At 36.9% G+C, this 17917-nt stretch overlaps 1 protein-coding gene across 1 annotated transcript in view; it reads right to left on the bottom strand.

Moving 5' to 3' along the window:
• The window catches only part of Cubn (Cubilin), a 2223842-nt gene that overhangs the window by 1601795 nt on the left and 604130 nt on the right, over positions 1-17917 (bottom strand). The window contains exon 19 of the mRNA XM_090396294.1: positions 2612-2802. Within this exon, the coding sequence (XP_090252420.1) occupies positions 2612-2802 (191 nt within the window). The remainder of the gene's footprint in view (positions 1-2611; positions 2803-17917) is intronic.

The raw sequence follows: 17917 nt of genomic DNA, 5'->3' as shown, positions 1-17917 counted from the left end.
AGATATATAAAACAATGATAATTCCCACAGTACTCTACAGCTCAGAATGTTGGATCTTAAGAAAAAAATAAATGGATAAACTCAATGCTTTTGAAATGAAATGCCTAAGAAAATCAATAGAACAAACGGATAGAAAGAAAACAAATAAAAAAGTCAGAGAAGAACTTAACTTTAAAGAAACAATAATTACAGCACTAAAAAAAAGAGCCAACTAAGCTGGTTTCATCTCTCTTAAAATGGCAGTCTTTTACTTTTGTTAAATCCATTATCAGCAGCATTTTCTGAGATGATGTATGGATTAGAACACAGTTCTGGATTAAGGATTTCTGAAAGCTCGTCTCGTAATACTGTGACAGCAGCAATGATTTTCACTTGTTCAATGCAGGTGCTGCTGACTGGCTCTCAGATTAGTGCTATGCTCGCCCACTTGTAAGATATCTAGCTTGGCTGAAGTGAACTTTCATGTGAATCTTAGACACATTAGGAATAGTGTTGGTGTCCTGGCATCTTTTTTAGTTGTAAAGAAATTTACATAATTATTGACAAGCACAAATATATAGTTTGTTGATCACTTGTTTTCTATACTGATTCTAGAGAGAAATCGAGAATTCAAAAAGAAATCTAAGACTTTGCAATGTTAGTTATGAGGGTTGTCGAACTTGTCTTGCTGAACTTCAAAAACAGGGAAAAGAAAGATGATATAATAAAGGATTCTGAAATCAATGAGGGAGATTTTAACAGATTATTATTATTATTGTCATTATTATTATTAGAGTAAACTTTATAGAATTAATGGACTTATCATGATAGGCTTACTCAACCAGCAACATGTCTATCAATATATCTATGATATCATTGTTGAACGTACAGTAATCGAGTGATATAGCAGCAAATGCACTCAGTAATACTAACTAATTAAATAACTAAATGATATTTAAGCCTTAATTTCATTAACTGTATCCTGAGCTCTTCCATGCTGCTTCTATTGCTATCATCACCAGCACTTCCATCAATTTTCTGATTACTCCTGGTGAAAATGTTCTCATTTTTAGAACATGCTAAACTTTCACTGCATTTCTCATACCCAGTAAAATATTTTTTCTTCTCATTTAACCTAACACTTCATAAATCATTAATATTTTGGGGTGTATACATGAGTATAACAATTGTAACATCATATCCACTGCGAACAGTCTACGTAAAAACTTCATCTCTGAGTTGAAACCTTCCACGTTACTGGTGTACGCTTCTTTACTGTTGCCATTTTTTGTAACATTAAGTAGCACTTTCACATTAATCAAAACAGCAACCGAATTAATAATTTTAAAATCACAATACTACAGTATGGGGTGCTTAAGGGTCAAAGCTGTATAATTGAGAGAAGACCTACACATACTCTTTAAAGAAATGTGGAGAACCAACAACCGCTTCTGACCTAATGTCCAATCCTCACCTTCTCGTGGTGCACCATGTCAGGTATCTACCTGATTCTGAACTGAATCAGACAGATAATGAGTGAATGAGGATAGGCTGGTAATTTGGGATTTAGCTGACCAAATTGTATTCTTATTGGATTAAAACATAATATAAAATGATGGTACAACATAACATCTGTCCTCACTAAACATTTCAAAGACTCGACAACATTTGTGAATCTTCTCTGGACCCTTTCCGACTTATTCTCATCACCATGAAAACCTGGCAACCAGATCTGTGCGCAATAATCCATATAAGGCCTGATATTATACAATGCCATCATAACTTCTTTATTTCTGCATGTCAGGATCCTCTGCATCACTGCCATTATCCAATGTGATGTCTTCACAACTTGTGCAATGTGACCCTTGAATTTCAGGTCCTTGTCCACCACCACTCCCAGATCTCTTATATCCTCTACCTCCTTTAAAGTTTCTCCACCAAGTGCACTTTGCATCCCATCATTTCTTATTAAAGTAAATTAAAATAATTTAATAAGAACTATTAATACCTTTTTATCCTCAGCAAGATTTTGTTAATAATCATAAATCATCAATATGAGTGTTGTTCAACATCGAATCTTAACATCTTATATTTAACAAAATATGTATATTATTATTATTATTAACATTTGACCTCCACGAAGGCAGAGACTCATCGTGGGAGGTACACACTATTGCACACAATGCTCATACACTCGTGCTTTAAACTGATTCAATGTGTCAACACCCACAACACAGTCAGGTAATGCATTCCGCTCTCCAACCACTTTCCATGCAAAGAACATACTTCACACTCCTCTGCTCACATCCTCCTTATACAGTTTCCAGCAATGGCCCCTTGTTCTATGTCTCCTCTCCCATTCTATGAAAAATTTCTTCCATGCTGACCCAATAACAACCCCTTACTAGCTTGCCTGTCTCAATCATATCCCCCACTTTCTCCTATTCAGGAGGCTCTGAAACTTACATTCTCAATCTGTCCTCATATTCCACATTCTAAAGACTACTGACCACCTTCGTGAATTTTCTCTGGACCCTTTGCAACATATCTTTGTCACCATGAAAACCCAGTGACCAAATCTGTGCACAATAATCCATATATAAATCTTTCTAAAAAATAAATGTCTTTTTACCTCAATATAGTCCCATGCACAAGATCTGTGTTGCTCCACTGCAAAATGAACAAATGTTAATTGTATTCTTTCTTCAGGATGAACTCTTATCAGCCATTCACATTGAAGATGATTAGCATAAGGGTCAGGAAAATTTGGTGAGGTAAAAGAACCAGAAGCAGCTGTCAAAACACCACCACAACCAGGAATACCTAAAAGGAGATAACATGAAAAAGAGGTGACAGGGATTTCATAAGACAAATAAAGATATCTCAGAGAATAATATAACAAAAAAAATACATCAGAAAACATAAGTTATATATACATACATAATTCATATATAAACTGCTCCATCTGGCATGCTAACGTCATTATATCATGTTATTGTTATTATTATTATTATTATTATTATTATTATTATTATTATTATTATTCATGATCTCCTTCAAGTTATAAAACAAAACTTATCATGGGGATCCATCTCAAACAATAGAAAGTCTATCACACCATTCCTTATTCACTGTTAGTACTCTCGCTTTCTATCAGGAAATGCATTCCATGATCCAACCATCATCTATCCAAAAGCTATTCCTTGCCCCCTTACTCACCATTTCCATTTATAACGTACAAAATGTAACATTTGTAGTATGCAAAAGACAAACTTCCCAGTGTCAACCTATAACTGCCACTCAACAGTTTAAATGTCTCAATCATATTACTTCTTCTTGTATTGACCAAATTCTGCGGTCTACATGTCCTCAATCCATCCTCACAGCTAACCAGGTGCAGCAATGATATAATTTTTGTTATCCATCTTTGCACCTGCTCCAAGGTTAATTTAACCCCTTCAAATCCCAGTGAACAAATCTGAGCAAAATAATTCAGGAGATCAGGGCTTTATAGTGAATTTATAAGTCTACTCTGCCATCAGTATCCTTCTCAGTATTACAGCAATCCTCTGGGTTACATTCACCACATTTGTGATATGCCCCTAAACTCTATCAATCATCACCTCAAGGTTCCTTGCATCCTCCACCTCTACTAGCACAGCTCCAACAGAGTATCCAGCTTCCTATCAATGGATCCCAAACTTCAAGACCTTACATTTAGTTGCATTAAGCTGAGACTCACTTTAATTGGCCCATTTCTCCAGCTTATTCAAATCCTCCTGAAGGCTGCCATATTGGCACTATTGCTAATAACCCTTCTTAGTTTCATATCATCTGAAATTAACTGAATATTCGTGGATTCCATTTACATTGTCACTGATATATAAAGGTTAAATATGAGGCTCAATACAATATGGGTCTCAATATGGAACCCAGAAGAACCCACTAGTAACATTCTGCTTCACTGATACTGCCCCTTCATTCACAACACTCTGATACTTATCAGACAGCTAATTCCTAGACTAATTCGCTACCCTCATATCCAGACCAATACGCTATAATGTAAACATCAACTTATCATCTGGTACCCTAATAAATGCCTTTCTAAAATGAAAAAAAAAAAAAAAAGAGTATATGCTTTTCTCTCATCAACTGCTCTTGTTACTTTATAATAAAAGGCAATTATATTACTAAAACAACTGTGTCCCTTAACAAATCCATGCTGTCCTTCACAGATAACATTACCCTCATCTGCCCAGTACTGTAAATGATCCCTCACTAATTTCTTCAAAATATTAACAATTATAAAATAAATACAAACTGATCTATAGTTTGACACTTCAGTTCTACTACTACTACCCTTATAAAAGGGGACTATTTTACTACCTCCTCTCTTTTGGCACCTTTGCCACAGCCAGACTCTCATTCAAAAGCCAACTCAATGTTGTCGGTTCCTTAGCACATTCTCTAAAAATACATGGTGGAATCTCATCTAGTCCCACTGATTTATTGACATCAAGAGTAATCAGTATTTGTAACACAATCTCTTCTTGCACATCTAAACCTCGAATTTGTGAATGGAGAAATGTATTTCTCTTAAATGCTTCATTTGCCAGTGGTCTGGTGAATGCAGAAGTAGTGAATGATAATGCATGGGAATGAGAGTGTAAGAATAGTAAATGAGAGCCTGAAAGAAGCGGCTGATGAAGTGGTGGTAAGGAGTGAAATAACACGTTTACATTGTGTCCTTAACAGGACAAAATGTGAACTCAAGCAGTTGTTGAGAAACGATTTTTGTGTGCTGCAGCAGGTCAAATAATGAAAGCATATGTGTATTTGGAAAGTACGAAAATGCCAGAAACTGCAAATATGGATACAGAATTGCATGGGGATTTGATGATGACATATATACTTATTATTATCATTATTATTACATGATGCCTCCAGAGAGTCCAAAGACTCATCGAGGGAGGGTACCTACTCTACACTTCAGTGCCTCCATCACTCTATCCACCAACTCCAATGAACTGCAACTACTATCATCTACACCAATGCCATCTTCCACCCACCACCACTAGCATTTTCATAGACAGTCACAAACATCCATGCCCACAGTGGGATTCGAAACCGCAGCTTTTTGGCAGGAGCAGATACACTACCACTCAACCACCAGGTTGAGTGGTAGTGTATCTGCTCCTGCCAAAAAGGCAGGAGCAGATACACTTGCTTTTTCACTTGCTCATTAAGCACTTGTTCACTTAATGAACAAGTACTTAATGAGCAAGTGAAAAAAATAAAACATGTTTCCCAGGTGTGCAAATCAGAAATGTTAGTGATATTGTTAGTCTGCAGAAGGGAGAAGTAAAAGAGATGACTGTTATTGCAGGAACAAATGATTTGAAAGGTGAAAAATATACAACGAGAGAAGATATGAAAGAGTTGTTAGTGGAAGTGAAAATGAAAAGCAAGAACGTAAGATTATGAATCTGCTGCCTCAGTATGATAAGACAGAATTTAGAAGAATGGCTATGATTGGTAATGAGTCAATCAATGAGAAGATTGTGGAGGAATGGTGTGCAGTTTGCTGATGTATGGAATGAATATCATGGACAAAAGGACTTACATATGCCGGACGGACTTTGAAAGTTTGAAAGTGCAAAACCATGGAAACTGGAGGTATTAAGTAGGATACAATCAAGCATGTGTCTGGCCAACCCTGTTATAAATGAGCAGGTGTACAGAAATGATTATGCAGTGCTGAATGGATTTCACCAGTTCCTGATTCAAATGGGTTTGTAATGACATTACACAAGGGTAATTGTGGGTACAAGGGGATGTTAAAATGCATGTACATGAATGCAAGAAGTATCAGAAATAAGGGAGAGGAGTATCTGGCATTGGTCAGCTTGACTTTGCCAAAAATTATAGGTATGAGTTAGACCTTGATGACAGAAAATAATATACTTACAGGGATAGAATGTATAGGGTACTGTATTTTCAAAGAAGATAGAGGGAATAGGATATGAGGCAAGGTATTGCTGATGATAGCTGAAGAATAATGACCAACAAAGTTAGAAATTAAAGAAGATTTTAGATCTGAGGCAGATGGTTCATTTGTGGCTCTGGTGTGAGAAATATATTGCTTGGTGCTGCTACAGACAAACAGGAAGATGCCATGTATTGACAGATTAGCACAATGAGTGCAGACCAAGCAATTATTATGGGAAACTTAAACAATGGGGGGGACATAGATTGGAGAGAGGAAGGGGACATGAAAACATAGAAGGAGAATTTATACAGTAGCTAAGGGATAATCACATTAAACAACAAACTATAGATGGGAAAAGGGATGTGAAAGTATTGGATCTGATAACAGCATCAGAAGATATATCCATAACCAAGGCAGACATTCTGCCTCCAATTGGGGAGAGTGACCAAGCAGTCTTGTTCTGAGAGGTTGTCAAACATGTGGAATTCCCTGTCAAGAAAGGATTTATATTGAACATAAAGCTGATAATGACAAACTTAGGAGTCATCTTGGAGCAGTGGAATGGCTTCAGAAGCTACAAAGAAAGAATGTCATTTGTACACATGAAGTGGTCAGAGATTGCTTAAGAGAAGCAGTATCAGACTATATATCCAAGATCAAGAGGATAAAGTGCATCTGTAGCGCAATTGGAAGAATGATGGTGTGTTACACCCTTCAATTGGAAAAAGGCCTAAGTTCAATTCTCGTCTTGATAGCAGGAATCTTTATATGGGATTTTTCAACTGAAGGTAAGTTACCCGATATCCTATGGAGGTAGCAGAGTTTTTTTTTTTTTTTTTAAAACTCGGGTTTTTCATCCCACATACAGATGAATTGGCCTTTAGGATACACGTAATTTACAGACAAAAAATACTAGTGAAGGTAGTAGTAAGCAGTAGATAGGGTTGGGTATATAATGAAAACAGAGATTTGTAGAGTAGGAGCCCTCTCTCAATGAGTCTTTGGACTAATTGGAGGTGCCATGAAATAATAATAAAAATAATAAAATAACAATAAACCAAGTGGGAATTAAGTAGATGAGTAGAGATTTAAGCAAGAGCTACAAAAAGAGAAAACAATGTAGAAGGAATATAAAGAAAAATGTGATCGGCATGCACGTGAGCAGTAAAAAGTACAAGCAAGAAGAGTGATAGAATTTGGAAAGAAAGACCAAATCAGATTATGAGAGAAAATTAACTAAGCAGTACAAAGTAAACCCAAAAGAGAATTTTCATTTTGCATCAACATGAGAAAAAAGGACTATAATAGGATGACTTTAAACAAAGCTCATGGTAGGAAGGTGAGGCAAAAGAAATAGTTGAATTACTGAGTGATCATTTTGCAAAGATGAATCAAGCAGGTGGATATTGTGCAGTTGCTGATAAGAGAGAGATGCATATCAACATCAAGGTAAAGGAAGAGGAGGCCTTCAGAATATTGAAAAACATGAATGAGAACACAGCACTGAGACTGGATGGCACATCAGCCTGTATACTATGTGAATGTGAAGGAGAATTGACATTGCCTCTGATCTCTGGGAGGATTCCAGGGGAGTGGAAAAAGAATAAGATAGTTTCATTGCATAAAGGTAGAAAGATAAATCCAAGACAGAAGTAGCACACTACAGACCAATTAATGATATCAGGAGTGGTTGTTAAAGTATTGGAAAAGTTGGTTAAAGTTAAAATCCAACACTGGGTGGATATGAATGCAATATTCTAGGATGAGCAGCATAGCTTTGTAAAAGGCAGGTACGGCCTTAGCAATTTATTCACATTTTATAATAAAGTGACAGTAGAACTGGATAAAGGAAATGACTACACCATGAAGTTACTGGACTTTGCAAAGACATTGACAGAATACCACATGGAAAACTATTACAAAAATTGGAGCAAGTAGGAATGGATATGAAGCAAGCAGCATGGAGAGGGTTATAGCTGCCAGAGAAACACCAGAGAGTAGTATACCATGGAGTGGATTCTAGGAGAATGAGAGTGACTACCTGAATACCTGAAGGTTGTGTACTAGGGTCACTAGTCTTTAATTTGTACGAGGGTGGCCTGAAAAGTTCTCGGCCTCCACCATAGATGGCAACACTATCAGCAAGATTTTTTTTTCTAAGTTGGAACACCTGTCATAAGCATCCATGTGAAATTGCAAGTCATTCTATCAAGTAGTTTGTTTTATACAGCTGTCTGAAACAAAGTGTTGTCTGTATGGCTTGAAATGGATAAAACTAAGTATCGTGCATAAAATTCGTTATAAAATTCTTTGCAAAAGAAGGGTTAATGCCAAAACAAATTCATTCAAAGTTCATATGGCTGTACCAGCCTTAAAGATTATCTGCGTGAAGGACATCCAAAAAGTGTAACAACAACAGAAATCATTGATCAAGTGCACAATATGGTATTGAATGACCAGTGAGTCAAAGTGTGTGAAATTGCTGAGACCATAGGCATTTCAAAAGAAGGTGTAGGATATATTTTGCATGAAGAATTGCATATGAAACACTTTTGTGCAAGATAGGTGCCGCACTTGCTCACAGCAGATTAAAAACGCACTCGCATGAAAATCTCTGAACAGTGCTTGGAGCGTTTTAACAAGAATAAAACTGATTTTGTGTGTCGATTTATTACTATGGATGAGACTTGGATTCACCTTTACACACCAGAATCGAAACAGCAGTCAAAACAGGACAGAAGCCGGTTGTTCAGCACCAAAGAAGACCAAGTCGGTTCCATCAGCAGGAAAGGTCATGGCATTGGTGTTTTGGGATGCTAAAGGTATTTTGTTTATTAAAAATTGTAAATCTTAAAAAGGATAAAACAATAACCGGGAAATATTATTCCAATCTTTTAAACAGAGTAGATGAAAAAATTCGTGAGAAAAGACCCGGTTTGCAGAAGAAAAAAATAATCTTTCATCATGACAATGTACCTGCCCAAAAAAGCATTTTCGCAATGGGAAAATTAAATGATCTGCACTATGAATTGTTGGAACATCCACCCTATTCCCCAGATTTGGCTCCCTCTGACTTCTGTCTCTTCCCAAAAATAAAACTCTTACTCGCTGGTCAGCACGTTTCTTCGAATCAAGAGGCGTTGCAGCTGTAGAGAGGTATTTTGCAGATCTTACTGAGAATCACTATAGGGATGGGATAACAGCGCTGGAGCATAGCTGGAATAAATGTATTAGCCTTAAGGGAGATTATGTTGAAAAAAAAATTGTTTTGAAATTATAAATTCGTTTTTCCATTGTTAGGCTGAGAACTTTTCAGACCACCCTCTTATATCAATGATATAGGGAAAGATTTAAAGGGGATATTCAGTTGTTTACTAATAGTGCAAAACTAGGGAGAGCAATAATAGATAAAGGTGATGTTGATATCCTGCAGAATGAGTTATATACATTAATATTGTGGACAAAGGATAATGACGGTCAATTTAATGTTGCAAAATGTAAGGTATGAATTTCGGGTTGATAAGGTTGCATAAGGTGTATCATATTAATCGTACAGGATTGCAGGAAATTTATGAGGGTAAGGACTTGAGGATAATGGCAAAGAGAGAAGTGATGTTCAGAGGGCATATTGCAAAAGTTTGTAAAATTGCTCAATGGATTAACTCGAATGTTGAAAAATATGCTAACAAGTAAATATAAGAAAGTTATTATCTGTCTTTAAAAGGCTATGATTTGGCTGCATCTTGACTACTGTGCAGAGACTTGGTCACCAGTTTCTTTGGAGACAAGGAGGTGGTTAAGAAAATTCAGAGAGGAATGACCAAGCTGGTGACAAGTGTGTGGAATGCTTCCTATGAAGACATGTTGAAAGCTTGTGGGTTAAAAAGTTTAGCTGATAGGCTGAAAAGAGGATACATGACAGAAACTTTTAAGATATTAAAGGAGATTTTTAAAATTTATGCTTTGCACACCCGAACTAACCACATACTCTCTCAACTTCCTGTGGAAGTTGAGAGAGTGTGTGGTTAGTTCGGGTGTGCAAAGCAGATTTTTTGCATGGAGAATGGTAAATGAGTGGAATGAATTGAGAAAATTAGTTGGGAGTTCCCTGACAGTGAATGAGTTTAAGGAGAGGTATAATAGCCTTTGTGTGTATAATAGTTAATTTGGGTCTCCCACAATGAGTTTCCAGACTCAATCATATCACCTCTCCTTCTTCTATCTGCTAAACTCTGCAGTCCACATTCTGTACAGTGACACATTCTGTACATGCTACAGTGACTACAGAATTAAAAAAATAATCAAGTCCCTCCCCATTCCCCAACCATCTCTTCGGAAGACCTTTAGAAAGCCATCTTCATACCTTACATCCATGGTACATCCGAAAAAATAGCCAGATCATTAAAAAAGTACAACCTCCATACAGCTTTTAAGCCCCACCATAAACTTGCTATCCTTATCCGTTCCACCAAAGATCAGCTCCCTCCTCTCTCAGTGCCTGGAGTATATAGAGTACCTTGTGCCTGTAAACTGGCTTACTTCGGATAGACAGGCAGATCAGCAACCATCCGGTTAGAAGAACACAAGTCATACATCTGCAATCATGATTATGGTCAATCTGGCCTTGCAGCTCATGTTTTGGATACAACCCACAGGATCTCCTGGAAAAAAAAAACCACCACAGTAAATTCAAAAAAGAAAGACTGTTCTTTGAATCTGCATCTGCACTCAGGAATCAACCTAATTTAAACAACTATGGTTGCATTAAACCTCCCAAAATTTGGGAAACATTAATTATCAGAGATCCCTCTTTACATCCTAGGCCATCTGCAAATGCCCATAGAGGGTGCACCACCTAGACAGGACTTTAGTTTCACTCACTACTGTATTGTATTTCTGTGTGCATGTGTGTTGTTACAAAGAGTTTTTTGTAATCCTTGAAGATGTCTCTGTGAGGGAGACGAAATATTGGAAGTGTTAAAATTAGTTTTAATCCTTTCTCAGTGCTGATAATATTCCATTAAACCATTAATATGAATTCTTCAGAGCACTTAAGCCTCAACACACGAATGTTGAAGATAAAAGGAATACATCAGAACAAATAGAGGAGCAATATAGAAGAAAGTGTAATGAGGTGAAAAAAGCAGTGAGAATGGATTAGATGAAATGGTTAGAAGCCCAATGCAACAATATAGAACAGTACTATGGAGAGTATAAAATAAGGGAGTATGCAAAATGATCAGAACCATTAATAGAAAGTGGCAACCAAAACAGACCACAAATAAAGGTGAAAAAGGCAAAGTATTGATGAATAAAGAAAAAATTGTACAGCAGTGGACAAGATACTGTAGTGAGTTATATGGGGGAAAAAACTAGATTTAGACAGTAGAATTGAAGCAGATATCACCACCAGGTAATGAGCATGATAGGGACATTTTAACAGGAGAGGGTAGAAAATGCAATAGGAATGCTAAAACACAATAAGAGTCCTGGTTACGATAACATCACTAGAGAAATTATTAAATATGGTGGTGAAAGTATGGTTAGAGAAATGCACCAACTATGTAATATGGTATGAAAAGAAGGGAAAATGCCAGAGGATTGGGTGAAATCAATATTAGTGACATTATTATACAAGAAAGGAAATAAGCTAGAATGTAAAAATTATAGCACAATTGCCTTGACAAGTCAAGGCAATTGTACCTTGGTAAAATGATGATGATGATATTGACAGAAAAATTGAGAGCACAACTGAAAGCATACCTTGCAGATGAGCAAGCAGGATTTAGGAAAGATAGAACTACAATTCTACAGATTTTGACAATGAGGTTAATAGCAGAGAAAGCTAGGAGAAAAAACAAAAACACATATATCTGGTTTGTTAATTTTCAGAAGGCATTGACAGTATCGACCAGAAAGTGACATTAGCAGTTGGAATCCTATGGAATTGATAAAAAACTAACAGCTATATTGAAAGATGTTTATCAGAATGCAGTTGCAGAAGTTAGAATAAGTGATGATTTGGGGAAATGGTTTAGAACAAGAAGAGGTACTAGACAGGGTGACCCAATATCACCAAGCATTTTCATTACACATTTAGAAAGAGCAATGGACAAACTGAAGGTAGATGCAAAAGGAATATCTGTACACGGAATGAGAATTAACAATCTGAGATTTGCAGATGACATTGTTATTATTGAAGAAGATGAAAGAGAACTACAAAAAACACTGAAACTGTTAAATGAGGAAGGGAAGAGATTTTGACTTGTTATGAAAAAACAAAGACAATGGTATTTGGCAAAAAGAACATGAAACAAAAGATACAAGTGAATGGAACTGATACAGAAAATGTAGGATAGTTCACATATTTGGAAAGTAAAATGACATATGATTTGGACTGTAAAAAAAAAATAAAACTCAGGATTGCAAAGGGAAGAACAAATCTGAAGACCATGGATAACATCTGGAAAAGTAAAGTGATCAGCCTGCAAACAAAACTAAAAGTACTGGAAACATGCATCTTTAGCAGTGTACTGTATGGATCTGAAACATGGGTAATAAATAAGGAATCAAGAAAAAGAATTTTGGCATTTGAAAGAACTTGTTCGAGGAAGATTTTAAGAATAGGATGGGTCCTGAAAATCACAAATGAAGAGCTCTATCGGAAGATACAACCAAAAGAGAATCTAATGCAGAAAATTATAAAATGGAAGCTGCAATTATTTGGACACATCTGTAGAATGAGTGACGACCGGAAGATAAAGACATTTGTGTTTGGTATTTTGGATGGTTTAAACAGAAGAGGTAGACCATACAGAGAATGGATAGACGATATAAAGGACGTGTGGAATGGGTGTACAGAAACTGCGACACTGTGCACTGGACAAAGAAAGGTGGAAATAGAAAACAGTGAAGGAAATAAGAAATAGTGGAGACATCGGACACAATGGGCAGTGAGCCCATGGTTCGTGATGATGAAAATATTTAAGTTTATCAGTTATAAACATTGCATCAATAATTATCAAGTTACTCGCTTGTAGTTGTTTATTATGAAACTCAACCTTGATAACAAGATATTTAAAAATAATGTGTTGTGCAGAACGTTGTTTTGTGATTTGTCCACCAAAATTTTCATAGTTTACAAAAATGCTGAACACTAGCATCAAAACTTAAAACACCTTGTACAATTATATTTAAGTCGTATATATTATTCTTTTCATCATTATTCTCGCATAACACACCAGATTTATATTACTATAAAAATGTAGTATGTTATGATTATAAAACAAGTTGTGTATTGATTATAGAAATTTAATCAACATAGTATCTGTACTGATTGCATTTAGAATTCTTTGAATTATCAATTCCACATCATCATCAAAACATTTCATTAGGACTTTTTTTTATATATAAAACAAACATAGCATATACTTTCATTCTTCATTACTGTTGCACGACCAGCGGTTGAATCAAGCAAATTATTTGTGGAAATATTACATTTTTTATAAACTTTCTTTAATTGCATTATAAATGTTCATTGCACAGGAAGAATCTTTTAATAAAGTGACACAAAATAACTTTTCAACAAATTTAGTTCTACCAGTGTCGAAGTAACTTGGACATACAAGGATTTCAATAAGTTAAAGATGCCAAGAAATGATATTCTTGGTTTCGTTCTTTATCCAAGTGTAAGCAAACAAAGTTTGCATGTGAAGTAATTTCATGACTGGGCTATTTGTATATAGGGGCTAATGACTTTGCATCAATTGGCTTAGTATCCCATAATGCAGGGCACATAGTGCTGGCCTGGGTGGCCGAGCGGTTAGCGTATCCACCCTCCAACCAAAAGGTTGTGGGTTCAAATCCTGCTGTTGACATGGATGTTTTTGAATGATTGTGAAAATACTAGTGGTGGTGGTGGTGGTGGGCGGTTGATATAGTTGTCGTTCGTTGTAGTTGATGGATTGAGGTTGAGACAGAGAGCTGTAGAGAAGGTGCCCTCCCTCAATAAGTCATTGGACTCCCTGGAGGGATTACGTCATAATAATAATATCCTTAGAGACATGTATAATGCTAAACATTATGGAAAAACGTGATCTGCCCAGACCGGTTCTGAATTTGATTGAGGTATGTTCAAGTGTGGGCATACCTCTCCAAAAACTCTGAGTGATCGACAAGATCACTCTAAATCTCATTGAGTGACCATATCTCATTGAGTGACCATAAAGGGCCACTGCTAAATTCATCATCCTCTGACCTGAACTGCTCCAGGGCAGGAAATGCAGTGGTAGCTACACCCAGTGACAGACAAAACCAGTCAAGCAGAACCGCTACTATCAGTGGGAGCCAAATCCATAAGAGATACCAAGGTTAAATTAATGCAGAAGTCATATATTTCGCATATACAAGTAGTCAAAAGGCATCACACCTTATTACTAAAATACTCTGGATTAGAGCTAGTTGTGAAAAGTTATTTCACTTGGTTATATCATAAGTTAAAGATACAAAAAAATTATATTATTGGTTTCGTCCTTTATCCAAGTGTAAGAAAACAAAGTTTGTGCATGAAGTAACTTCATGTTTGAGCTATATAGAAATTATAGCATATTTTCTATATAGAAAATAATGACTTCACATCAAATGCCTTAGTATATTCCTTACATATATTTAGAGCCATTATGCATGTCTGTTAGGATATTATTATTAGTATTGTTAATATTATTTTCTCAAAACCCCATGGAAATGGAATTACAAACTCATCAAGTGATCCTTTTGTCATGCACACAGATCACCATACCATGCCTTAAACACTCAAATTACCTGCAAACACAACACTCTCAGGCAAGGCATTCCAATCATTCAAAACTCTGCATGCAAAAATACCTGCTTCTCACTCCCTGCTCAAACCCTCCTTATACAGTTTCCAGGGATAACCTCTGGTTCTCCCCCGATTTCCCAACATTATCTTTAAAATCTCTCTAAAATTAATCCTAAAACAATCACTTATTACTTGTAGATCTCTGGCATATCACTCCCTCTTCCTCCAATCCACTAGATTCTGTAAATTGCACCTTCTCAACCATTCCTCATATTCGACATTCCAGAGATCGGAAGCTACTTTAGTCAGTCTCTTCTGGACCCTTTTCAACTTTTCAAAAGGACCTATCTCCTTTTGAAAACCAGGTGATGATATCTGTGCACAGTAGTCAATGTGTGGGCTAATCAAAAATCTCTACAATGGAAAAAGAATCTCCTACAAGTCAGTGTCCTATGCATCATTCCAGAATTCTTTGTGTTGTCCTCACAATTTTGGCAATGTGTCCCCTAAATTTCAGATCCTTATCCACTATCACCGCAAGATCTCATATTTACTCCACCTCCAACAATATAACAGCATTGGGCAGATGAGGGTAATGTTATCAGTGAGAGTCAACCTGGATTTGTTAAGGGGCACTCTTATTTTAGTAATATGCCAGCTGTTTATAATAAAGTTACAAGAGCAGTTGATGAGGGAAAGGCATATACTGCCATTTTCTTGGATTTAGCAAAGGCATTTGACAGGTGACACATAAAAAGCTAATATTTAAGTTGCAGCACATCGGTTTGGATGTCAGGTTGATCAACTGGATTCAGGATTGGCTGTCCGATAGGTATCAGAGTGTAGTGTATGGTGGGGCAGTTTCAAGAAAGTTACAAGTGGGGTCCCACAAGGCTCAGTAGTGGGACCTGGATATCAATGACATTGTCAATGGATTGCAGGGGGATATTCAGTTGTTTGCAGATGATGTGAAGCTGGGAAAGATAATTAGTAACAGTGGAGATGTGGTAGCCTTGCAAGAGGATTCCAATAAACTAGCCAGATGGGCAAATGAATGGGGATTTCGGTTTAATGCAGCAAAATGTAAGGTCTTGAGGTTTGGGATACATCGATGGGACACTTCATACTCTATTGGAGAAGCTGAACTGGAGGAACTAGGGAAGACAACAGATCTGGGGTTGATGGATGATAGAAACCTGAAATTCAGGGGATATATTGCAAAGGTGGTGAAGGTAACACAGGGGATTGCTGCAATACTGAGAAGGACGCTGACCTGCAGAGATAAAAGAGTTATCATTACATTGTATAAGACCCTGATCAGACCACGCTTAGACTATTGTTCTCAAATTTGGTCCCCAGGATTTAAAGGGGATAAATTAAATGTGGAAAGGGTACAGAGGCAGATAACAAAGATGGTTTCTGGGCTGTACAATGTTAGTTATGAGGAGCAGCTGAGGGAATGTGTACATCAGAGTTTGGTGGATAGAATCAGGAGAGGTGATATGATTGAGACTTTTGAACTGTTGAGAGGTGTTTACAGGGTTGACACTGACGAGTTTTTTTGCTTTGGTGAACAGCGGGAAGGAGCGATAACAAGGGGCCATCCCTGGTGGAAGTTACGAAAGGAAACTGTGAGCAAGAGGGTGAGGAGTGGTTTCTTTGCATGGAGGGTGGTTGAACCATGGATAGAGTGGTTGCCTGATAGAGTGTGAGAGGAAGAATGGTCAATGAGTTCAACGAGTGGTACGATAGACTTCGTGTTTCCTAGGAGGGCCCTCCTGCGATGAGTCGTGATAGACTTGTGTTTTCTAGGAAAGACCTCCTGCAATAAGTCTTTTGACTCCACAGAAGCCTGAATAATAATAATAATATCCCCAGAAGAATGAATTCTACATCCCATCTTTCTTTCCAAAATTTTAAAACCTTACATTTTGCTACAATGAACTCGCAACTCATTCCCATTCCCATTCACTCTATTTATACAAGTCTTCTTGTAAGGCCACAACATCTTCTCTACTCTTCATAGTTCATCCTAACTTTGCATCATCTGCAAACAACTGAATATCCCCATCCAAATCTTTGCCAATATTATTAACATACACGTTAAACAGCAGTGACTTTAAAACAGACTCCTGAGGCATACCACTAGTCACTTTCCTCTTACAGGACATTCCTCCCACATACACAACTTGCTGATACCTATCAGATATCCAGTCTCTGATCCAATCTAATATGTAGCATCCACTCCAGTTTGACTATCAAATTATCATGTGGGGAGTCTATCTAAAGCCATCAGAAAATCTAAGTAATTTACGTAGTATACTTAGATCCACAATCTAAGTATACTACTGTATACTTCGATTTTCTGAAGAATTTTCTGTATACTTAGATTTCCCTATTCTCTGTCCAAGGAAGTCGTCACGTTATTATAATAAGTAAGCAGATTACTAAAACATAACCTCCCTTTGGCAAATCCATGCTGTCCATCAAAGATAATACCATTGTTGTCAACCCAATTCTGGATCCTGTTTCTCACCAGCTTCTCCAACAACTTAACCACAACACCTGACACACACAGATAGGCCTATAACTTGAGGCATGAGTTCTATCACCTGCCTAATGAAGTGGCAGAATCTTGCCTTCCTTCCACTGCTTTGGAACACAACCCAGTGCAAGACTCATATTAAAAACAATGTCAAGGCAGGTGTTAACTCCATGGCACATTCCTTCAGAATATGTGGTGATAAATTATCAAGTCTGACAGTCTTATTAACATTTATTATACCCAGGGTAAAATACTTTCTACATTTATATCTCCTCCAGAGATGTTTATTTAATAAGGTTAAAACACCTTATGGGAACTTGTTCTGGTAAAATATTTATAAGCTCTGTATTACTAAAATCTTGGTATTTCTAGCATGGCTCCCACTAATGAGACCTCAATAAAGGGCGAAACCAGTCTGGGTAGTGGTCCCTTGCCTCTAATACAAAGCATCATACATCTGTTCCATGAGATGTGCTTTGCATTAAGGGTATATATATTAAGAGTAGTAATCAGAGCTTATTCTACTATTACCATGAGTTGCCTTGGTCTTGCACTATGTGCAGGATCACCTAGACTTGCAACACTT

This window comes from Typopeltis vanoorti, chromosome 8 (assembly GCF_054136105.1).
Source record: "Typopeltis vanoorti isolate ZY-2024b chromosome 8, IOZ_Tvanoo_1.0, whole genome shotgun sequence".
NCBI lineage: Eukaryota > Metazoa > Arthropoda > Arachnida > Uropygi > Thelyphonidae > Typopeltis > Typopeltis vanoorti.
This window is presented reverse-complemented; position numbering and strand designations above follow the sequence as displayed.